We start from the raw sequence: 25,435 nt of genomic DNA on the forward strand, positions 1-25,435 counted from the left end.
TCATGTTTTTACTCCTGGTTACTTGTGATATTTTATTGGCAAGACAGAGAAGAGTCCTAATTGTAGTTCCAACATTAAAGATCTCTACATAATATTTGGTGACAATATTTATGCCACTTCAATGCAACTAAGTATAAGATTAGGAAAATAATGGATTTTTTTTTTTTTTTACCATCTTAAATTAGGTGTTCTTGTATTATATAAAAGAACACATACATTCTTATATATGCAGGTAGTCCTCTGTGCTTTAGCAGCACTGCCTGCCGCATACTCAACACATAAAAGAGTGACAGGCTATTCATCTATGGATTAATACCTTAAATGGTTTAAATTGCTACAGTTTCTTTTGGAGTACATGAGGTATTTTACTTCATACTAGCTAAAAAAAGCTAGTATGGCATCATAATATTATTCCACAGGGTGTGATTCTGAAAACTTAATAAAAACCATACATTTACCCAGAGTTATGCAGTGAATCTTTTTAGATGGCTTTGAATTCTTCTTGGAGGCTGCAGTTCACTAAAGTGTTGGGCATCATCATGTCTTAGCAATAGCTCGCCTGAGAAAACAACACACACTTGAAATGTTTGCTAACATGTCATTTGTTTATTAACACAGATGACAAAGTTTCTTTTTGGTCTGTTTCCATTACACTTGTATTGTCAGAAAAGAAGTTTGTTAATAGCTTATTTTTCATTTCTGAATCAAGGAGATTTGAACCTGTACCACCTATACTGGATATGTGGGAGTGCTAACATTTTCCATTCCAATTTCTAAATGCTGCCTACATGCCCCAATAAGTTGAGTTTGGAAAAGTGTAATATTTTCTTCTGAAAATGTTGAAACATTTTTATAGTGTTGTCCACATTATTTTCATTTTGAAAGCTAAAATTAGTTAAAACTGGAAGTAGTCTCATTATTCAAACTTATTCTGAGGCACAGTGAAGAGAAGGATAAAAAAAAAAAAGAATTATCAGTTCTAGAACAGGAGAAACTATGCATCTTGTTTCTTAGAAATACTTCAAATAATTCTCAAATGAAGGAAGCAACCAATATGCAAAACATCTGTAATTTACTCTGTGTTCCAGATAAGTTAGATCTTATTTCTGTACTTAGATGACAGTAGTGGATAATCAAATTAGCTTTAATAAAACTAATCTGTCACCCATGCTGAGTGACATAATGTCACACCACAAAGAGGGAGAGCAATTTCACCTACTGTTAAATTAATTGCTGCATGTGAAGTGAAAAGAGTTGGATTTATGAAATCTGAACATAGCCTTAGGTATTCTAATAATCATCATCACCTGCAAGGACATGAATGAACTCTTTATGAGCTAAAGTTTTTCACAGTCGTAAAAAATGTTCCTGTGACAAATGTCTTTTTCATTTAAAAAATAAATAGAACCTATCAAATAGGAGCTAAAGGTGGTTTTCAAAATCTATGGAGTAAGTACAGCTCAGGCAAAAGGAGCTCCTGCCATGTTTGAGTACCAAAAACTGTGGCAGTTTTTCCTATGTCACCTGATGGAATTGCAGCTGTTTAATCCTTTAAAATTGGTAAACATCACATCTAGAAGTAAAATGTGTAAAACTAATGGTCAGAAGTGTCCTTGCTATGAATATTTAGCAGTGTTATGTTAGAGACCACTACACACAGGCTTTGTGCGCATCGTGCAGAGTGTGGATTCGTGTGGCTTCACTGATCTGACTTTTGCTTTACTGGCCCAAATTTGCAAGCTATATGAATGCTCCACAGCTTCAGATCTGAATCTAACTCTGTGGATGATGACATCTATCAGGCTGCTCAGTAGTAGAATAAGCTAGAGTGAAAGAGCCTGAAAAAGTCGATGCAGGACAGCTATTCCACAAAATTTCTCTAACAGGACATAAGGGCTACATGGAGATGGCTCATACTTTCACTTCTGCCTCTGGGCTTCATTACCACAAGGCTGTGGCTATCTTCCTGCTCAACATCTCATCTAGGTTCCCTAAGCAGCTTTTCAGAGTCCTTCAGGAATATTTAGCCCTCTCTTTCAACTTAGTCCTTTCTGTTGACTACAGAGGAATTAAAATAGCTTAAATCTGGCTATTTCATTTCATACTGAGAGTGCAAGTGAGGACTAGCTATGCATTTTAAATTGATGCTTTAGCTCATTGCAACCTCCTCACAGAAGTAAATCCTTTTGAAAATATTCAACTAAGTTACATTTGAATCAGAGTAAGATGTCTTCACATGCTTTGTAGTAATTTCCTGGCTTCTTTTAATTTTTCTGAAATCTTTATGTGTATAAAATCACTGCTGGCTAGAAGTGCTTAGAATATAGACCACTATGTACAACTTATATATCTTTGGCCTGGTATTTAATGAAGCCCTTCTACACAACAATGATCTCATGTTTTCTAACAACGTTGTTTCTGTGGTCTGAGAACTCTGTTCAAGTCTACTTACTGTTTCCTGCACATGCTGCAGGTGGTAGATTTTTCTAGACCTGAGAGCAGAGGCTGATTTAAACACACAAAAAAATCCTAGACTTGAGTCCACCCTAAGGTCATGGATTATTTGAGTTGTTCAAAGAAAACAAAAAAATAAAAGAAAAGACACTGTACTCGTGCATTTTGTTTTATAGCACCTAACACTATGTAATAACCAACACCAAGGGACACTAACAAACCACATCAGGTGGAAATTCTTTCCGCACCCATTCCATAAATCTACTGATGTTATAGTTCTGCACCATAGACTTCTGCATCCTTCCTTACTAAATGTTGGACTGTGCTAAAATTTTGTCTTGGTCAGAGATGATCAAGCGAAGTATTCCTGAAGTGGTCTGGCAACTCAGTAAAACATTTATTCTGGAAAAGGGAATCATTTTACGGATACTAATTTTACCTTATTACTTTACTCAAGGCCTAGACCTTTTTGTTTGCAGCTGGGAGGACTGTTTTCCCAGCTCACTCGAAGCTCTGCAGTCTTTTGGATATTATCCAAATATAAGATGTCCTTGTGCTTAGAAGGCTTTTATTTAGAATTAAGAGGTTATTTGGATTTGTGTCTGCAAACTCTAAGCATTATTGATCTGTGTATTTGCCTGGATAAACCAAGACAAGAGACATTCCTCCTTTACCGTTTAAAAAGAAGAGGAAAAAAAATAAATTAGTCCCCAGAGGTGAAAGAACATAAACTGCTTTAAAAGCATTATGTCTTACTCATAAAAATCTAGTACTGATACATTTTGAAAGCATGGAAATCTTGTGTTTACAGCTCAAAATAAATAAACAGGGTTTGGGAATCATTCAAGAGCAATCACTTAACTTTAGAAAGAGATACAAAACCACACTGAGTTTAATACAATCATCAAATTCTCTGCTAGCTTAGTTTTGTGGAACACAGCTTTGGTGTGGGAAAAGAGACCATGTGCCACCACTCTGTTCCCAGCTCTGGACCCTGCCCTAAATCAGACTGCTCAGTCCCACCCCGAAGTAGAAACTTTACTCTCTAAGGTATCCATGGATCATCATCTTCCGGTACAACAGTAAGTAAAGTACACCTTTGTACCTTCAAGTTTAATCTAAACTTATTAGATTTGTCTTTTGGGATGAAAGAAGCTAGTTTTTTTGTTGAGTTTGATAAGATCTGGTAATAATCCCATGCCCATCAGTAGGAATAGAATGATGTAGACCACCTGAGACTGGAAAACTACCCATTGTACACCTACACTGACAAAGTTTGGAAGCAAGCTCTTTTCCTCAGGGAATGGCAATATTTCAAAACATAAGCTTTTCAAAACAAGGTATTAAATTTAATGCAATTTCCTTCAAGAAATTTCCTCAATTCCAGAATGATACTCCTGATTACTCCACAGTGAGAAATAAGATTCCACAGAGTTAGCTACTACCCTGGGATGCGAGCGCCTCTGGTCAGCTGCCTGTTTCAGTGTATTTTATTACTGCACAATCTTAAATCCTCTAGAAAGTATTTTTTTCAAGAAATTACAAAAATTCGAGTGCTCAGGATTTTCACTATATATGTACAAGAGTCAAATTAAAATTTCTGTGTGATAGCCCAGGGACTGCAACTTCTCAGTTCCTGTTGTAAGTGTCATTGGGCTACAAGGATGAGCCTAATTCTCTTGTTCTGGGGAAAAAATAAATAAATAAATAAATAAATAAATAAAAAATTCAAAGGGTGTGGCCCAGAACATTCTTAGCCTAAAAATATTCTGTTAAAATATGAAAAATATTCATGTAATAGTAATAAATATTCTAACCTTGCAATACAAAGTGAAAGTTTATATTTTCTTTTAATGGCATCTTTAATTGAAGAAAGTTGTAGATAGAAACTTTTCGAACAGAGATGTTAATGAGAAATGTTGATGCTGCTTAACTGATGAAATTAATATTCTGGAGTTTAGCGGGTATCTTTTTTTTTAATGAGTTGAAACAGAGAAGAAAAAAAACAGTTAGCATTGTCAATGTACATATTCCATTACTAGAAAAACATGAAGGTCTTGATTAAGATATTACTGATTGCAGTTCTAACAATTTCATAAGAATATTGGTAGGAATCATATCACAGAATAGTAAGCGATGAAGTTTATCCCTATATAGTAGTACCTATGCTTTTTGAGGACTATTTTATAGTATTTTAATTAATATCACAGTTTAATTTTAGAAACGAATATCAGGACACCTGAGCCATCTTTTCCTTTCATGCTGGTATCTTTATAAGTAATTAATTGAAATCTTCAGAAGTACATTAGAAACCACTTAAGATACATGTAGAATATTTTTAAAAGAATACTGAGAAAAGCTAACAGTCAGACCACTTTTGCTGGTTTTCATGGATGAACTTCAGAAGTAAATCTGTTGGGTGGATTCAGACTGGCTAAATCTCACCTGACTAAAGACACACATACAAATAAAATTCCATACCCAATTTGGAATTTTACTGGTACAAAACTGGTCTTTAAGAAGAAAGTAAAGACCAGAATTCTAGGTTAATGAAGAAAAATATTCAAATGAAAGGCAAAGAGTCACTTAAATATGAAAAAGTGGAGAGACTAAAAATCAGTTCGGATGCAACAGGATTAAAAAGATCAGGAATGTTAAATATCTATGATCCCTAAACAATTATACAATAATTGTATATAATGTATATAAACTGTGGATTAAAAGGGAAGGGGAAAGGGAAAGGGAAAGGGAAAGGGGAAGGGAAAGGGAAAGGGAAAGGAAGAAACACAACTGCCAAGATTTATTTTGACCCTTCAGTGAGAGCAGATTTTTTCTTTAGACAGAAAAAGTTCTGCTTGCATGAGAAAATGTTGCTGCCTGATGAGAGTTAGTTTTAGTTGAAAAGTGAGATAACAGACGAAAAAAAAAAAAAAAAAAAAAAAGAGAAAAAGCCTGTAGAGGCCTCTGTATATGTGAGGCATCCAGAACTACAAATGCTTTCAGACCCTGATCTTTTATCACTGAAACCTTGTGTGATCATTCAGTCTCCAAGCAGCCTGCTCTTGCTAGTTGGAGTTCAAAAAATGAAACAAGTGGTTACATGGTTGTATTTGACAAAACTATACAGAAGCTGGTCAGTTTTGCACAGATTTCAGCAATTCCTAATTAGAGAAATGGAAGATACTTTTTTTCCCATGACACAGCAAGCCACAACCATTGAAGTCAGTACAATATAATTTTCCTGACTCTGCAGGATCGCCTGGACTTTCAAAGAAAATCACCCTGATTCGTTGCTGCCTCTTTTTTTACTTGGCGCTGTGTTTGAGATCAGCTTCTCTAAGATGCACCTAAAAAAAATCATTGATAGACCAATGTACTGTAATTACGACAAAGATGCATTAATAGGGTACTTATTAATATGTACTAGTAATAATACGGTACACACAGATATCTTCATTTTGAGCATTGCTGACCTCCTGCTACTACTTAATGCAAAGAAAGGTGTCCTCATTTCTAGTAACTCTTACAAAGCTTTCTGCTGCCATGTTTTGTCATCAGCCGTTGTCAGCCAGAAAATGTTATGCGCTGTGCAGCTAACCCCAGCAAAAGTTGTTATCTACCATATTAAACATAGGCACAAAACCATCAGAGCTCAACATTTTTTACAAACTAAGCTGAAATAAAATTACAGACTTAGTTTTAAGATGTCTCAGCTTCTAATCTATGAGATCTGAGACTGAGACCTCCAAAGTCTAGCCTTTGTCTAATCCAGGAGGACTTCTCCTGAACACCACAAGTACCAGCAAGTCAAGAATGTCAGCAAAGATGTCCTATTAAATATTTTCCCCTTTTTTTTTCCCTCTTTAATGAATAGCAAAATCTACTTTAATGCACCAATTTTCATTAACAGACTTTACAAATACCAGCAGGATTTGCAAAAGCAGCACAATGATCATCAGTAAAGCTCGTACAGATGTATTTCTGTGTCCATGAAGGAAGCAGCTGTTTGTTGAATTTAGGATAATGAAATCTTCCTTGGCATACAGACTGTTAACACCACCATATCTGCATGCCCAATGTGTATCAACAGTTCTTGTTAGGTTTCGTAGCTTCAAGGCTTATCAGACCATTTCTCTCCATTTCCCTGAACAATTATTGAGCCACAGATGTTAGAAAGAAAACAGATGGAAAATACACTGGAGAGTACAACAAATCCCCAGCTTCTAGTGTAGACTTTGTCTATGTCCACTAAAACTATATTCTAGCAGTCAATAAAGTAAATAACAAGTAGAGTTTGTCCCAAAATAGCTCTAAATATTTTCAGTATAAGAATGTTAATGACAGATACTTCATCCTCTCCTTGGCTTACACAGATCTACAAGGAGATTCAAGTCTTTAACATTTTTCTCACTAAGAAGTAAAACTTTTTCATAACCTGGGTGACATTCATTACTAAACAAGAACTGCTCTACTTCTGTGGTTGCATACATGGGGACGTGGTTTGAAGGTTATAGGCAAGTTCAAAGCAATAAAAATTGATACCCGAGAAGAGAAGCGTGTAGTGAATAGGCTCCTTCTGCATTTATTCTTATCCTACACATTTTTGGGACAGGAATTTACAGGGTTTAAGTTAGGTGTTTGCTTGTGGAAATCTGGTTTGATTATCATGCTTATTCCAGCCAAGTTTGTCCTGAGCTATGGATGATGTCTAATCTTACCAAAACCGAATTTCACCTTTACTTATTGTTTTGCTTTCTGAAATTGGCCTTGTTTGTTAAATGATTCAAGACATAAGCACTACATTCCTTGAAAGCCTTCTCAACCACAATCTTCTTTAAGATTTGAAGTCAGGGTTTTTGGTTGGTTTTATTTGGTTTTAGTAATATGAAGAATTAAGGAGTATATCACTTCTGTGACATGTATCAGGTCTATTGTGTGAGAACAGGAAACAAAACAGTATTTTACTGATTATTCCGAGATAGGAATAGAGTATGGATCTGATAAAGATTCATAATTTTTTACTGGTAAACACTAAAAGACTGGTCTTGAAAAAAACAAGATTACTCAGTCCTAACATCAGCATTCAATTTAGTTGCCCAACGATGGTTTGAGGGCAAGGGAGTTTTCTAAATGTAACAAATAATTTCAGAAAATCATTTGGGGATAAATTCAGGGCTGGAAGAAAGATAGACTGTGTAAAGTTTTATTTATATATGTAATTATAAGTTCTTTAATCTGTGATTATATTTCCTGTGTAAGTGGGAAATTTACTTGTGCTTTTAACCTATAAAATCTGGGATTACTGCACCCTTTGTAAGCAAACGTAACTGTCTGAAGAGCAATGATGTTCTAACCAAAGAGCCCAGTTTTGATCTTTATGTTTAGTTCCTCCTGATCCATTTTAACTTCATCTGGCAAATGCATAACAAATAGTTCCTGCAAACCAGTTTATCCCTTTCTTTTTCAAGGAATATATTTTTCATCCCTTGTCTGCACTTAAAGTATTTTTAGTCCATCACAATTCTTCTGAAGATATTGCAAATGATAAAATAGAGCCAGACAATGAGTCTTGTTCGTTCATGCTGCATCTCTGATTGGAGACTAAAAGTAAAGAATTTTCCATGGTAATTAAAATGGCTTAAAGTTCTTCTGACCATAACATGATGGATTCCAATTTTAGTCATTCAGGAATAAATCTATTACTCTAAGCACAGTTACTCCAAAGATACCCATTCTTCAACTTCTTACCCCAGATGAGAAGGCCAGTGTGCTGCCAAGGGGCTGCAATAGCTTTGACTCCAGAAAGAAAAATAGTCGTCTGTCTTGGATGTAAGGTTAAAATGCCCATTTCCAAGAAACATCTGACAGATACTGGAGTAGCAGCTTTGGTAGGGAGAGTTCCAGAGAAATAAGAGGTTTGTTGGGGGTGAAGACTTATAGCCATAGATAAATGTATCTGTTGCAAAATTTGTATTGTTTATGCAAATGTTCACTGTTGATTTTATCACTTTTAAATGCTTGATGTTAGTTGCATGACTAAATTCATGCAAAGCATCATACATTTACTTATACAGCTTGTTACTTGCTGGATTGGGCTGTTATGAGAATGTAGAGTATTTATTCATCACAAAAATATTTACAGTCTTTCCTGCCATCTGATAGTTGAGTATGGTTATACAGAGTAATAATTGATATTTTTTTTTTTTAGTGTACAAAAGCTCTGAACTTTTAGACAGGAACTACAACTTAAAGAAAAAACATTCAGCTACACTACAGTGTCAGGTGTAATCACAGATCGACTGACATGTCAGTCATGACATTATCCAAAACCTCTCTGGATGGAGTTACCTTTGCATGAGTTAGTGCAAAAAAGGGAAAATAAGTGGGACTGAAAAAAATAACAGTTTTTGAAAGAAGAGAAATGTGGATGCAACGTATCTGCTGCAGAACGACATTCTATTTATTCCTTTTGGAACAGGAAACCTAATTAAATAGTTACATTTTTAAATCTTTATGAAAATCTTAATTATTAATGTCATCATTAAAAAAATGTAGGTTAGGTGTGGGGAGAGTTTGGCTCCACAAAGACATTATTTAAAAGCAATTTTCTTTGCATGACTGAGCACATGTGCACACAGACTAGATAGTCACACTTTACAATGAGGTTGCACTTATAAATAATTTATAAAGGGTTGGTAAACACTGTAGGCTCTTAAAGAATCCACAAAGTCCATAGTTTTGTTATGACTATGTATAACACCCTCAGGTAATGTGCAACCAAATATAATTTATGAAAGTCATATCTGTAGTGTTGTTTATGATGTATATTAATCATTTATTAATCCTTTATAAACTATTTATAAATGCAATCTTAATGGAAAGCATGGCTGACTAGTTACTCCATGGCACTTGCTGCAAGGGAGTTAAAGGTTGCAGGCCTCTATGCCCCTCCTTTTTAACAAGCTAAGCAATCTTTAGATGAGGAACGCTCACTAGCTGTTTCCTTACAGACTCCTAGGAAGTTAGAAATCTGAAGGAGGCGTTACAAAGAGGCAATACTTGTAATTAAAATATCGAAGAAAACTTTGTTTTAAATCTTCTCCAATATTTTAGCAGAGCTACCGCAGGTCTGCTTCACAGGGTCCGTGAGACAAAACTCCTTGCAGGTGACCCACTCATATTAAAGTCTATGAAATTTTGGTTCCAAAGGACTCTTATAGAGTTTGGTACATCAGACCACCAAAATATGGGCCATATTTCTAGGAACCGAGTGGATGAGCATTGCTGTGTAAATGTGCACATGCGCTAGTATTTGTGGTTTGCACAGGAAAATGGGCAATGTAATAGAAATTACTCCTATAATCTAGGTTACCATAATGTCTAGGAACAGATCATGGCTTGCAGAGTTATTCTCCCTGCCAAGGTACTGCTACTTATGCTTGCTGCAGGCAAGCTCCACTAACTTCTATGTGACAGTGCAGTTTTATCACTGCTCTTTGCTTCTTTATGCATTCTGTGAAATCTCTTCCTGAGGCATTTGACACTGGAGTACCATCCCTGCACATTAATTCATCACTTGTTCTTTTGCAGGAAACAGATCTCATTCTGACCTTTAATATCTCAATGCATCGTTCTTGGTGGATGGAGAATGGGCCAGGCTGCACCGTGACCTCAGTAACCCCAGCCCCAGACTGGGCACCAGAGGATCATCGCTATATCACTGTCTCGGGGTGTCTTCTTGAATATCAGTACATAGAAGTGGCTCACAGTTCTCTTCAGATCTTCCTTGCAGTAAGTGTTCACAGATTATATAATTTCCACCACCTTTTCTAGATTTCTTCTTCCAGAAAGTCATTAGCAGAATAGTGGAGTATTGTGCCATTCATTTACAAACCCTGGCTCTAAGTGTTGATTTTGTAATGAAACTCGGTTGCCTTGCACCTGGTTCCAGACATCTGTACACAAAGAGCTCCAACATACTTGTTTATTGCTGTGAGAACTGCTGACATGACACACTCTGTTTTCCTGACTGCCATTTTGCCTGTTGACCCTGCCACAAATAATTTATAGCAGGTTACATTCAAATTACGCTATAGGATATAAGCTGTGACATAATAAGAAGTTACAGCCATTGCTGTGAAAGCTAAATTAAATATAAAAGGAAAGCCAAAATGAAGGAGAAACTTAAAATAGTAAAAATAGATGTGCTGATCAGTTCACAGGCTCAAAACTGGTCGGTTTTTCTTTAGTTATATTGGTCAATATGCACTTGGGGTGAATGGGAAAGTTTCTTCCCAGAACAACACAATGTTGTACTTGTTATATGAAAATCAAACCCAGAAATCTTAAATCCTTCTACGAGGAAAAATATCCACTGTTACACTGCATAAAATTTATGAGGAATTAAAACAGTTTGTTTGGAGGGAAATTGATAAGTTTTTCAGCCATATTTACCTGTACGAATAAGTTTGCCTTATGTTGTCTCTGATCTAGGTGAAAAGATGACACAAACACTGAATTAATTACATTGAATGGAAATCTGCATTTCAATGTTTGCTCTAGTGATACAAACATGTTTATGCCCAGGTGAAGATACATACGACTGCACATAAAACTGTTACTATACACCTAAATTTGGACCAGTGCCTGGATAAATTACTCCCTCTATATAATTTTTTTGGTCAGGAGATTCCACTGTTTTGTCCAAAGAGGAACTATACCAGCAAAAGAGAGAGCAAATCTGGTTAGTCATATACAGAAGTTAATGTAAGGCAGTAAGACAGTCAATAATATGTAATGTGGGCCTCAGCTACCCAAAAAGTGAACAGCTTTTCCGTCTGCCTATTCCCCAGCTTTGCTGTAAATGACCAAATACCAGGTGAGTTTGGTTCAGTATATTTTTCTGTCAATAGATCTCTGTGTGAGCTCTGTGTGTTAAAGGTTGATGGCTGATTCACTCGAAAGCCCAGCTGCCTCCCTTAAGCGAAGCCATCCCAGGTTTTCTTTGTGCTTCTCAGCTCACTGTGTTGTAGCAGAGCAAAGAGACCCTGACCAAGTAGGTAGCAAGGCAGTAGATAGGTCTGGAAGACAAAAGCAGCCCTTTCTCCAAATTGTTCATACCTGCAATTTTGACAAGCCGTAGCTGGTGCAAAAGAAACAAAGAGAAAAGTGCAACACAATGACCATGAACAAGTAAATAAGATTAAAATGGCTTTACAATTTTATTCACAAATAATTATTACTGTGCAAGCTTAACTCATAGAATCATGGAATCATTTAGGTTGGAAAAGACCCTTAAAATCATCGAGTCCAACTGTAAACCTAACACTGCCAAGTCCACCACTAAGCCATGTCCCTAAGTGCCACGTCTATACATCTTTTCAATATCTCCAATTCCCTGGGCAGCCTGTTCCAGTGCTTGATAACCCCTTCAGTGAAGAACTTTTTCCTAATATCCAATCTAAACCTCCCCTGGTCTAACTCAAGACCATTTCCTTTCATCCTATCACTTGCTACTTGGGAGAAAAGACCGACTCCTGCATGCTACAACCTCCTTTCAGGTAGTTGTAGACAGCAATAAGGTCTCCCGTCAGCCTCCTTTTCTCCAGGCTAAACAGCCCCAGTTCCCTGAGCTGCTCCTGATCAGATTTGTGCTCCAAATCCTTCACCAGCTTTGTCACCCTCCTCTACACTCTCTCCAGTACCTCAATGCCTTTCCTATAGTGAGGGGCCCAAAACTGAACAAAGTGTTCAAGGTGTGGGCTCACCAGTGCCAAGTACAGCGGAATGATAACTTCCCTAGACCTGCTGGCCACACTATTCCTGATACAAGCCAGGATGCTGTTGGCCTTTTTGGCCACCTGGACACACTGCTGGCTCATGTTTAGCCAGCTGTTGACTACCAGATCCTTTTTCATCAGGCAGCTTTCCAGCCACTCTTCTTCAAGAATTGCATGGGGTTGTTGTGACCCAAGTGCAGGACCTGACACTTGTCCTTGTTGAACCTCATACAACTGGGCCCAGCCCAATGATGCAGCCAGTCCAGATCCCTCTGTAGAGCCTTCCTACCCTGAAGTCCTCCAAATAAGATATCCAGGCTTATTTATCTGTGCTTTTTGTGTGTGTAATGAATGATGAACAAGAAACTCAAGGAATACATAATTCAAGCTCAGTTGTGTTCCTGATGTAACAAGGTTTTTTGTGTCTGTGCCTAAACAGAGCTGTGTTTCTAGGTAAGGTCATTCTTTGCATGCCAGGGAAATGATTCAGGATAACAAATCATTGGTAATTCATTAGCTGTAGCCAACCACAGCTGTTTATAGATTTCCATTCATGTTACTGTAGGTGTGATTATCATAGGTAAAGAGCTACACAATATATGCATGGGTCAATTTTCCAGACCTGGTGCTTGCTTCTTTACTGTTTACATCATTTTCACCTTCCCAGCTGAGGGCATGAGGTTCATTTTCTAATAGAAAGGATAGTATAAATTCATTGTCATGTTAAATGTGGTGAGAAACAGAAGAATTATCTGGTACTGCTCAGTGACATATAACACAAAGTTAGAAAAGCAAATATTGCTTAGTTTTGAGCAAATTAGCTTTCAACAAACCCAAGCCTGAGATCAGATTGGTCTCCAGTTTGTAGAAAGAAATTAATCTTTCTTTTCAATTTTATTTTATGGTCAATTACATAGATCATGCACTTTAAAACCATAAATTGCAACCAACAAATTGATTACTTGCTTTCTATTTGTATTTCTGTATGTTTGTGACAATGTTCAAGTTAATGTTGATGTTTGGCTTTTTCATGGACTGGTGGCACTGCAGAAAATTTTAAGTATGCTTCCTATTGCATACTAATAAAAAGTTACAAGGACATTCAGCTTCACTGAGAATTACTTATATTGGCCTTTGAAAGCATTGTACTGAGTGTTCCTTGTACAGCTTGCCGGTAAACTCACAAAGAATCCAGCTACAAGTTAGGCTTCACATAGATGTGGTATTTGCTGTGGATTACTTAGAGGAAATAATATGATGGCTAAGATAAAAGCTAAAAACCACCCCATGGTTTATACTTTCTCAAAAGAAAGTCTTAGGGTGGGCTGTGGAATAAAACAAGGACTGCAGACAAAAAATCTGCTAGGGAGGTGCTGAATACTCATAGTCTCCAAAACACATACTGGAAACAAACAGCACTGAATTGTGAACTATACAAATGCTGCTGCTAATTTTGTGCAAGTCAACACAGATTTTTGGTTTTTAAGAGTGAAATTTTGGAGAATTTTCACTTCTCCTGCTACTTAAATGAAGTTATATTTAAAGCAAATGGAAGGTTAAATGATCCCAAAGATCAAAAGAGTGCACAGTATGCAGAGTGGTGTGGTGTTTATTACATAATACCAGCCTTAGAGACTAAGGAGAGACAGACGTCCTGACGCACAGATATTTCACCAGCTAGTCCTGAGGAGTGGATTTTGCTCAGAGTAAACAAACAACTGAGCAAAATTGCTAGTTTAGCTCACACTGAAGAAGTAACAGAAAATTCATTTTACTGGTCTCCCTACTTTGACCAGTTGAATGCTTATGGTTTAGAAAGTCTTCAAAACGGGGGAAAATTGAGAACTAATGAGTATAAGAAAATGCTCTGACAAAACGAGAATTATCCCAATTTGAGTATTTAGCTTTTATGTATGCAAAGCAGGGCTGGAACAACCTACAGTGATAATAGGGGCTGCAAAGCAACCACAGCAGCTCCTGTGTTCCATGACATGAGCACTTAGTGCATTGGATGATGGTGGTAGAAGACTACAGCCTGTTTAGAACCTGTCAGTAAATCAATCCTTGCATCACAGATACTAAAAAAAAATACCATATAATGCACTTTTATATCTGTCTTTTAGCCATTCCTATGTCAGCGCATTACTTCTTCCTCAGCCACTGATTTTTTCTTCATGTTTATGGAAATCTATCGTGAAAAGCTTCCACTGATTTTTCACTCAACTATTGTAGTAGTTGCCTCTCTGAAGTGGTACTCATCAAAATCTAGTGTCACACACCATGCTTCTCAGTTTTACTTGGTGCTCCATACTAATAACTCCCATTTGGTGCTTTTGGGAATGAGCCACATTGCTATCACTTTATGTCTTACCATCTTCTTCCAGCAAGTTAAAAAGAGAGAGGTTTAGAGTGAAGAAGGGAGAAAGCAGGGGAAGGGAATCTATTTCATTCTTAAGAGCAGCTTTGGAGCCTGCAGTGCTGCAAAATAAACAAACATGTTTTTAGGGCACCACCTGCAGCACTCAGCTGTATGGAACTGAACAGTGTGTGATTTGTTCTGCTTTGTGTGAAACCCTGGGGTCTGGGAAAACACATGGGGAAGGTATTTCTATGGAACAATTCCCTCCTTTCCTGCCCTCCCCGATTCTTGGCAAATATCATAGCTGAACCTGTAAAGGTGAGATCTTAGCTTCATTGCACTTTGACAGCAACAATAATTCATTTAATGCTGTGCATTAAATACATCATTAAATACATCATTTCAGCCACAGCTAATTCATTTGTTTTGTTGTGTAAAGCTAATCCTCAATGCACCCTATGCTCACATACTGGGCCAAATTCTCCATTCCACTCTCCTCACTCAGGGAAGTCCCATTTACAGAGCTACAGCATCTTGAGCACCTGGACCATCCAATGTGCTCTACAACAACCACAATTCTCCCTGTTCTTCATGCCTACCTTACCAAAATGAACTGATCTGGTGATGGTATGACTTGGATACCCAGAAGATTCATACATTAACATGTCCTTATGTGCTTAATGGTTATTGATTCTTGCTGCTTACATCAGAGAAGCTATTTCATTTTCAGGACTCCTGGGTTATGAAGGATAGATATACTTAAATTACTGATCTCTGGAGAGAATTGTTCCAGGTAAGGAATGAGGTCAGTGGTTCTAATGGAGATTTGATTTGCTACTGCTTTGTGAAATTTGACTTGCATTCTATACTGTATTTACAGAGTGAAGGCTGAATGAAAGTTCTCACTCCTGAAAGTTAGGAGGTATAGCTACCGCTTCACCATGGGAAAGGCAGTAACATGGGTAGACACAATGAAGGGAATATTCCTCTGTTAACCTTGGCATGTCATGTCAGTGCTTAAGGTGGTCTTTGACTCTGTGTATAAATAGTATATGCATCCCAGCTTTTTAGTCACATAGCTGAAAAAGGGTCACTCGCTAGCAGTTTCACAGCCACCTACACCCATCAATGTCTAATTCTAGCTACAGATTCTATGTACAATTTTCTTGATTGGCACTTTTTATTGAACTCTTGTCTTATATCAGAAGGTGGAAATCTTTTTAGATCAGGTCCTGAGCTGTTGTTCAGGTCAGTGGGTTATGTGTCTAGGTCTGCCACAATGTCCTTGGGAAAGTTATTTCATCTCTCTATGCCTCTTCCCAAGTGCTGCAGAGAGGGAAGCAGGCCTAAATTTTTCATGTTTGGTTTATAAGACACTGCACCATTTGCACAGATAGTGATCTGTCAGATGTCTCAAAAAGCCTCTAAATGTGGATGGGACCCAGTACAGTAAGGCCTTTTTGATACAAGGAAATTATAATAATAGTAATTGCATTTCACACAGAAATGAAGCTTTGATTCTCTGCATCTTCCTTCTGCCTGTGTTTTACTCTTTGATTATGCATGACCTGCCCCCACTCCCACAAGGCTGTTCTTGCAAAAGTAGACACATTAAAATCCATTTGTAGATCAAAACTCTGAAAACATGCAAATAAGAGATCAGCCTTGGAGATAAGTGTGACAGAATTACATATCTGTTTGACAACACAGGATTAAAAGTATTTATTATGCTTGTCTTTTACTCCTCACTTACACACTCACAAGTCTATTGATTTTAGTGGAACTAAGTGCCTGAGTTATGGGAATAAGACTAATGTGAAGGCATCACCTTAGCCAATTTGGGTTTTAGTTATATAGCCTTCGAAAAGATGAACTGTGTAATATTATTCCAGTAAAACGAGCAGGGAAAAAGCATTTCTTATGTACTGTATCTACATTATTGATGGTAACTTACATGCCAAATAAATAAAACTATAAGTAAACTGTTACACAAAAGTATTGACCATTTTCATAGTGATCCTGTCCACTGACTTTTATATGCTGTACATTAGTCTTAATTCCTGTTTGTTCCTTCCTGTAGTTATACTTGAGTATATGGTTCATGCAATCATTAAAATTATTATTTCATGCTTTAAAGTTTGTAATATGTAATTGTCCATCCATACGAGTTACAGTAAATGTATACTATTTGAGGTTCTGCAAAGTCTGTGTCATGCATAATACCTTTGAATCTCTGATGCTGTCATATTGATTTAAAACATCATGAAGCATTACTGTGTTATTAAGATGCAATAATATAGCTATGCAGTTACAACACCAGATTCAAAATCTCTGCTGTGTTGCAGACTTAGAGTATGACCTTCCTCAGGGTGCTTAATTCATGACAATTATTGTCCATATTATACAAACAATGGTTCTTAAATATTTCAGAAAGATATTGCCAGGATAATTCCATTAAACATTGCAAGGTAATCAAATATTGAAGAAAGGTGGTCTGTGTATATATTTAAGCACTTAGAACAGTAGAATAGCAGTGATGCTCCCTGCTTCTCTCAAGGATTAATAATAATTAGAATAGGGTACTCTCAAAATCCTTAATATTAGCATAGCACAGGTGACATTAAATAGTCTCATGCCCTGTGGGGAGATGTGAGTAGTGAGTAATCAGATGCTCTCATAAGAATTTCTTAACCGGACTGTCTATTTGTGCTTTAGACCCACATGTTCCAATAAGTTCCTAACAGCTTTTAACTTAAAAGCCCCTAACAGTGCTGAGGACAGTATGATTGCAAAGCAAAGCAGCATTTCCTGCCTGTTCAAAAGAACTTACCTTCAAAGTACAAAACAAGCCAGCCAACCCATACAGATAGAAAAGAGGGGAAAGGCAGGAAAATTGAGAGGGAATACTAGTTTGCAGTTTCCGTGTACCTCCTGTTTGACCATTGTCAGCTTCTTTGTAGGTGTGACAGAAAAGCCCTAAAAAAGGATATGAACCAAAATAACAAGTAAATTTTGCATTATCTGGTAGAAATTTCTTCTAAAAGGCAGCAAAAGAGGAAAGTGTGAAAAAGTTTGATATTTATTGAGTGGCTTACAATGAGCTGGCGGTTCATCAGTGGCACAACCTCATACTAACAGGAAAGGACAAGCCAAGTGGGACAAGCCACAGATAGCCTGGCAGTTGAAAGGAGTATTTGAATTTCACTGGAAGAAACTAAAGCGAAGAAATGGAGGGATAAAGTAAGCTGTGGAAAATCATCTCTGCAGTAGCATTCCAGATGGTCTCAGTCTAGACTGAGACATTGGTCAGGAGTAAGGAGAGGACAATGGCACATGTAGAGGCAGGATGATCCTCTGAAGTTGAGATTCACAGAGTGAGAGATCAGGAGGGCATCAACAGTACAGCAGAGGTTAAAGAAACAGAGAGCTTGTAAAACTCCTGCATTTAAAGCAGGAAAGGGAAACAATGTGTGTATGTGAAGGGGGGAGGAAGAAATATATATATATTCTCTTTTTTTTTTTTAATTTGGGAAGACACAGATGAGACCTGAGCAGAGGAAAAAAAAAAAAAAATAGCAGTTCCTCCAAAGAGACCAGCAAATGACAGAGCAGGACTAAAAGAACCGAGCTGTGGGTGTGAAGCATGTGGATGTATCAGCAGGACAGACTGCATGAAAAGAGGATGGGCAACAAAGTGAAGGAGTCATATGAATGCATGAAAAATAAAAGCTGCCTAACTAATGATGTCATTAGGAACGAGGCAAACAACAAACGGGTGTTTCTATGGGTCCCAACATAAGCATGAGTGGAATCAAATAAAACGTAAGTCTGCCCTGGCTTGCCCATGTTGAAATTCAAAAAGCAAACAGGCAAGTCTTTTTGTCAGAGCTACAAAGATTCAGGGCAAGGATCTACCTGCGAACTTGTATGTATTAAACGTCTTCACTGAGTTTGGAAGGATAATACACATCTTTTAGGAGGTGTCACCAGTTGATGTAGGCTTTGGGTTCTGTTCATGAACCAGCATATCCCATTCCTGTGCTCAAAATACATACAGTGTGATATATATATGAAAAAAAAAAAGACGTAATGATAATGTTGCTAACGCAAAAAGCCAAAGCTGTTGCAAAACATCTGACCCTCAAATGTGGCAGTAAACACTGGATTCATAATTTTCCAGTCCTTACTTCCTTTATGCTGACCAAAAGTAGCACATAGTACATCTATTTGCAGTAATATGCCTGACACCATTTTCCTTTCTAGCTAACATAAACCTCTTTGGTTGTGCAGGAGGCACTTCTTTCACATAAAATCCCTCACTCAGAGTTACCCTTGCTAATTTTATTTCCCCACCTCCATTCTGACAGCAGCCTCCACCTCTTCCACACACATACACTCATGCACATACCTCGCACATCAACTGCCTCCCCCTGTGCTTGTAGAGCAGTGAGAATATTTATAAGTTAGAAAGGAGACCTAATGGGGAAAAATAACATTGTTTAATTAAGGTGGAGTTTCTTTCTCGGGCAACACAATGCTTGAAGGAAAATTGCTTCTTAATGACATAGATTGGTGTTTTAGAAAGACTGCTTTTTCACTGCAGGACTGGGCAAAATCAGTGCAATGGGAAGAGGGTATGAATCATTGTAAAGTGATAATTTAATAACAGTTTTGTGTCGTGTTAGCAGAGGAGCAACATCAAGTTCAGGCATCTTTGACATTGCCTCAGAGCACAGCATATTGCTGTTTCTCTGTTTGACAATAATGTTAGAGCATATGTCATTAGTGTTTTGAAGGATTATCATAAGAGATTTATTTATGCCTATGTGTGTTATCTGTTTCTACCAAATTTTACCTACATTTCTTCACTACTTCTTGCAGAAAACTGAATTGTACACATCAAAGCATAAACGGTTTTTTAATGAGCAGGGACCTTCATCAGTAGAATTCTACTAATTCATTTCCCTAAAAGCTTCCCTTCTTAATGAGCTGGGTTCATATAAAGCTAAGTTATATGATAATTGTCTGCAAACAAGTTTGCTCTGATTCAGTGGAGAGAAGTCAGCTTTAAATAGAGTTACCTGACCAATACACACAGGCGTGTCTCATAGAGGTTTTTTTTACCTGATGGAATGAAAGGCAACAGCACCAGCCTGAGCTGAAACTGTAAGAAGCAGTTCTGCTTCTCACAGGTCTTCTTGCACTAGCAAAGGCGAACAGCGAATGTTATTTTTTGGGGCGGGGATTGGAATTGTGATAACCAAGAGCTGAACTCTCATTAGTTTGAGGCCTGAGGAAAGTTTCTTGACAATTTTTTTGACCATTTCATATGTACTCCTTTACACAGGGGAGTCTGATTCTGGTTGAACCCGTAGGATAAATAGTTATGCGATACAGAAATGAAATTATGGTACCCTGGGCTCAGTGCCGTATGCGTGTCCTGGGGCTATGTGTGCTGGTGGTGCTGTGCTAACTGGTGATGCTGGCTTGCTGACTTGGTTCCTCCCACAGCTGGGATTTAAATTATTCCTCAATTCTGATCTTAGCACAGACCTGCTACCGTTTTTTATGACACTGTCATAGCATAAGAGCTGCATGTGAACACTTTCCAGCTATATGCTGGTCAGAAGCCTTGGACTGGGGTTTTGAAGAATTCTGAACAGGGACTCTAGTCCCTTCAATTTTCATTCTCTACAAGTGGATTTGCATGGAAGAGAAACCAAATTACATGTGCTGTAGATGTAAGAATAATATCAAGAAGAATAGCAGTAACAATAACAAGCACAAACTTATGTAATCATAAGTATTCCATTGCAACATATAATTACACAAAAAGGAATCCCTCTTCGTATTAAAAATTCAGTTGTGGGCCAGGTTCATTAACCCCATTTGTGAGCTGATTCTGAGCTGATTGTGAGCTGATGTTACAATGCTGCCTTGTTCTGCTGTATACAAATGTGGCAGATATTATTTTGTCATTTAGCTCCACACCCCAAAAAGAATCTCTGGTTCTGGAAGCAAGAGGACTCTGTTCATGAGTTAAGGTTTGTTATTTTTTTCCTGATTATAACAGAGGGAGTGATAAAACACACAACTAACTTCCTCACTTAGTTATGGAGAATAATGTATTTTCAAAAAAATGCAGAAAAAGTCAGTACTGTTGCAGGTTTTCAGGTAAGGCTTTCAAATTTGTGTTGAAACATATATACTATATGTCATATGCTTCACATTTCATTTTTTTGTGTTGTTAGGACAGCTTTCTGTGCAAATGATGAACGAAGCACGTAAAATTACAGTGCTATCTATGAAAAAGTGGAATTAGATGTTTTGGAGGTTTAGTCTTGATAATTCTGGTTGAGAAAATCTGGACTGTTAAATTCACCAAAAACGAGCAACATCAGCAACTGCAGCTGAACCTGTGTTGAAGGTACTGTACTCAATGATAGAATCCTAAATTTCTATAATACGCATAGCTTTTGGTAGAGCTAACTAGCCCACTAGAAATACCAACTATGCCTTGGAAAATGGAAATCTGGGAAGCTTTTAGATGCCACCTACCTTCAGAGTGTGTAAAATAAAAACAATTATATTACATTATGAATTCTTTAACTTTTTTCCTCATTTTCTAGCAGATGCAGTATAACAAGGATTTTGCCATCCAGAAAATAAGTACTTAGCTTTCTGTGGCAACTGTCTATCCTAAGGCCCTTGGAATCAGTGTCCAATGCAGGCCAAAAAAATGTCAGAAAACTGTTTATGTTCTTTTTGATGACCCAAGTTTCTCCTGTAGTCTCAGAAGTACTCCGGCAGGGGGATTGGACTAGATGATCTTCCAAGGTCCCTTCCAATCCCTAACATTCTGTGATTCTGTGTGAAGTAGAGCTAACATGGAATTTTCTGAAGAAAAATTATTCTTTTGGAAAATGCATCAGCCCTGAAATGTTTAGTTTTAAAACAACAGTGTTAATGAACTTCATTTAAAGTGTAGGCAAGTGATGATTACCTGGTACCTGGTTCCCTGCTAAATTTCTTAGCCAGCTGCTTTGACTCTAGACTTTCTTGGTACATTTATACTTGGACAGAACACATCCTAAAAACTGCCATATGATAATCCATAATGTTTAACGTTCGCTATAGTCCCTGTCATACATTTGCCCCAGACCAGCTATTGCTGTCCCAGGCGTTGTCTGGGCATAGGTGTAGGGGCAGCACAAACCAGGAGCATCTGTTGTAGCCAGTTTGGCCTCTACGTCAGAAGACAGCCTCTGAGTTATTTCAGTTGCTACTGTGTCTATACACATCCACAACACCACGGCAATTACACACTTAGAGTCTGTGTTCTCTAGAGCTGTAGTAATACCAACATTAACCAGATCTCCAGCTAGTGTTTGAGTCATGCTTTGGTCCCACAGCTTGGTGTCCAGGAATCAAACATGAACTGCTGGGAAAAACAGGTAGGAAAAATCCAGTAGGAAAAATCCTGACTTTCTAGTGTTTATGTAGCATGCAAAACAATGTGCACAGTAGAGAAAGATCCTCTGCAGACATGTCCTAAGGTTTCTCAGTATTCTGACTTCTGCAGTGCTACAATTCTAAGGAGAATGGAGTCTGAGGTAACTTTTTGTCCTAAATTTGCTGAAGGTTCTACCTGAAGCCCAGATTTTAAATGACAGGTAATATTCTTTACTGAAAAATGTCATTGTTCCATCCAACTGAAGAAAATTACTCTCCCTTGAAATCAGAAGTAATCTGTTCTTTGCAAATATTCTCAGTAGACATCAGCCAATTCTCAACACTTCTTTAATAGATGTTATCTTCAGCACCAGTTGGACAGGTAGAGAGAACATTCATGCAGTACTGATGTGTTTGAGGGGCTTTGGAGACGTGCTCCTTAGCAGCACCATTCACTTAAACTGCAGCACTATTGAGATATCAGTTTTTCAATACCCAACTGCTTGAAACTGTTTGGCATAAAGTGATTCATGTTTTCAAAATGAATAGAGTAGATTTTTTTTTCCCAGCAGGCAACATTCTTTTTACTCTGCCCTCAAGCTCTCCCAGCTTAGCCTTCATTATTTTCTGAATACAACAAAGGTAATAGCTATTTATTAATGTATACAAATTAATAATGAAATGTTGGGACTTTTCCTTTGCTTTATTTTATTTTTGAATGTCCAGGTTTTCTGCAAACAGACCAGTCATGTGTGCGTAGTCACAACCTGAGGAAAAAAATAACCTGCAAAACCATAGAAGCATTTTTCTGCTGGTATTGATTGTTGTAATAGAAGGGAATTCAACATTGACATGACAGAATTTATTTTTCCTTATATGTAGACAGTGATCAAGTGGTGACATCTGGAATCTACCCCAGAGGTTCAAGTCAATAAAATATTAATAGCTGCCATTTGCAGTGAGAAGGGTGTAACAAGAGCACAGCAGAGGAATCTCTGACATTTTTGCACCAATGGTTCTTCCTAACTAGTTAACCATTTCCACTTCCACATACACTTCTCTTAATGGTTGGACAAAACAAGGCACAGAAAGCAAGGCAATGCCTGTCAGTCCCATCTGAAGCACTCACCATTTTACCATGAGATTACCAAGGCTTTCCCTAGTAATTGAATTCAGTGTGTTCAGTCATGACAAGCAGGGAGAGTAGATGGAAGAGAAGGACTGTCGAGCCTTGCTTCAGACAATCCTGTTCTTCCCATTCCTCTCATTCATTAAGTATTAATAGTCATTTATGCATAAGTAGAAATAATGAGGTTTAATGAATCTGCAAAGATCAGCTACTTCATAAAAGCAAATGCCACACTTTTACCAGTTAAAGGCCTCCAAGTCCAACATCAGCAGCAGAGGGAATTTTTATTTTAAAGAAAATTGCACCCAGTTTCAGTAAATTATCATAGAATGATTACTCAACTTTTATCCAGTCAATGTTATGCCTCCCTTCTGAATTGGTTTATTGTCAGTATGTCTGCTTCAAAACATGTCTTCCCTAGAAAGCACTCCTTCGTTCAACTTCTGCCGCTGGAAGCAGGCAACAGCTTGGAGCTAGCAGCTGCTCTTGAACAAAGCAGGTAGAGATGCAGAAAGGCTGCCGAATCTATAACAATAAGCACTTCATGACATAATTACAGTAAATCTCCAGAGTGGTCTGCACATACAAAATGCCATATGTTTTGGGTAGAGGAAATGTGCGTTAGTAAAACTGTAGTATCACATTAACTTTTTCCATAGTAGTCCTGTTAACATGAAATTGACTTTTTATCTTGAAAACTAGCATTGACAGAACAGAGGGTAGTATTTGAATGGTCATCTATTTTGACTGGGGGAGTATAATTAATATCCTGAAGGGCAAGAGCAGGTGATAGAAAGATTTGGGGGGATTTTCCAGTTGTAACTGTGCATAATCTAATAGCTGGTGCATTCATTTAACCTTTCTTTCAGATGGTCTTCTTTCACCACTGCATGTAATAGCTGTTCTGTTTTCTAAATGTCTTCATTTGACTTTGAACAGGTTAATAGGATTTACTGCTTCTGCAGCTTGCCTATACAAAACAGATTGTCAATATGAACAATACTTTGTGGTTTGTCAGGGAATAATAGACTGCTTTCTCCATCTCTGCTTCTAGGAAGTGATTTATTTTCCTGAAGATTTAAATACAAATGAGAGAAGGGGGAGGAAGACATTTTTTCCTGTGTGAGTCTAGCATGAGCTGGCACTGCTAAATAGCCATTTGGCATTTGCTGTATCAGCTGGTGGTACTTGCCTCATTTTCAGATGGCAGCCTCCTGATTCTCTTAGAGATGTCGGCAGAAATTTCGCTGCTGCTAGATACCAACTGTACAAAATATGTAACCCAGATACATTTCAAAGATTGCAGTGGACTCTTGCAAACATTTTCTGTTACACACTGCATGAATTGATTTCGTCTTCAAAAGCATTAATCTCCTAAATCATTGTTTTGTGCTCTGTCTGAACCTGCATTTTAGGTTTCAGTGGCTTTGCGTTTTGTAAAAATGTTTCTAAAATCACTGTGTGTCATAAGAAAATGATTTTTCCCCTGGCTGTTAGCTCTTTCTTGCCATGATTATTGCTTCCTGCTGCAATGATCAGAATATAACGATGCAGCAAATTTTACAGGAATGAAAACTGCATGAGCTAAACAAATTGTCATTTTCTAAAGTATCAGGTCCTTTCCAAATGCTGTCTGCGTGTTTACACCTTACGAGTTGTGAAGCTCTGACTGACTGAAAGGGGTTAGTGTCATTAAAAAATATTATACTGGTTGTATGTAAAACATAGGTAAGCAATATGTGCTGCATTTTCAGTCTCTTTTTGATCTTGCAAATAGTACTGCCAATGGGAGTTCATTGTGATTATAAGAGCCTAAATATTACCAGAAGTAGCAGCCATTTAATCCTATGATTTTTCAGTATCAGGGACAAACAAAATCCCACCACAGTACATTGTGTTGTGTATCCTGAAATGCTCTTTTTGTGTAGCTGTTCAGCTTCCTTAAGCTTGCTGATTCATTTTAATTAAAACAATCTAGAAGAGAATGAGAAAGAAAAAGAGATTAGAGGGTTTTTTTTTTTCCTTGTGTAATTATCCATAAACTAAAAATACCCAACAGATTCATTTACAAAGTCATACAAAGGTATTATCCTTTTGCACACTTCCTGAGAATCACCTGGGATGGTGGTAGATGTGTAACCTCAACTTGGATAATAACAATAGTTGATGTATCTCCAGTATAATGACACTAATCACACCTATTTCCAGACAAGGGAGAGCAAGAGATTACAGTTGCCATCAGCAGAGTGAACTAGTGCCCTG

General features: G+C 37.5%; 1 protein-coding gene across 2 annotated transcripts in view; it reads left to right on the top strand.

Annotated features, from left to right (window-relative positions):
* Positions 1–25,435, top strand: part of NKAIN2 (sodium/potassium transporting ATPase interacting 2) — a gene marked incomplete at both ends in the record, with an annotated part of 531,305 nt that overhangs the window by 446,718 nt on the left and 59,152 nt on the right. Inside the window, one exon of one of the 2 annotated variants that reach the window (XM_080340969.1) lies at positions 10,045–10,245. The exons of the other annotated variant lie outside the window; for it this stretch is intronic. Coding sequence (XP_080197095.1) covers positions 10,045–10,245 — 201 coding nt within the window. The remainder of the gene's footprint in view (positions 1–10,044; positions 10,246–25,435) is intronic. 2 annotated transcript variants of the gene reach the window in all.

Source organism: Nesoenas mayeri (assembly GCF_963082525.1).
Source record: "Nesoenas mayeri genome assembly, chromosome: 3".
Lineage (NCBI taxonomy): Eukaryota > Metazoa > Chordata > Aves > Columbiformes > Columbidae > Nesoenas > Nesoenas mayeri.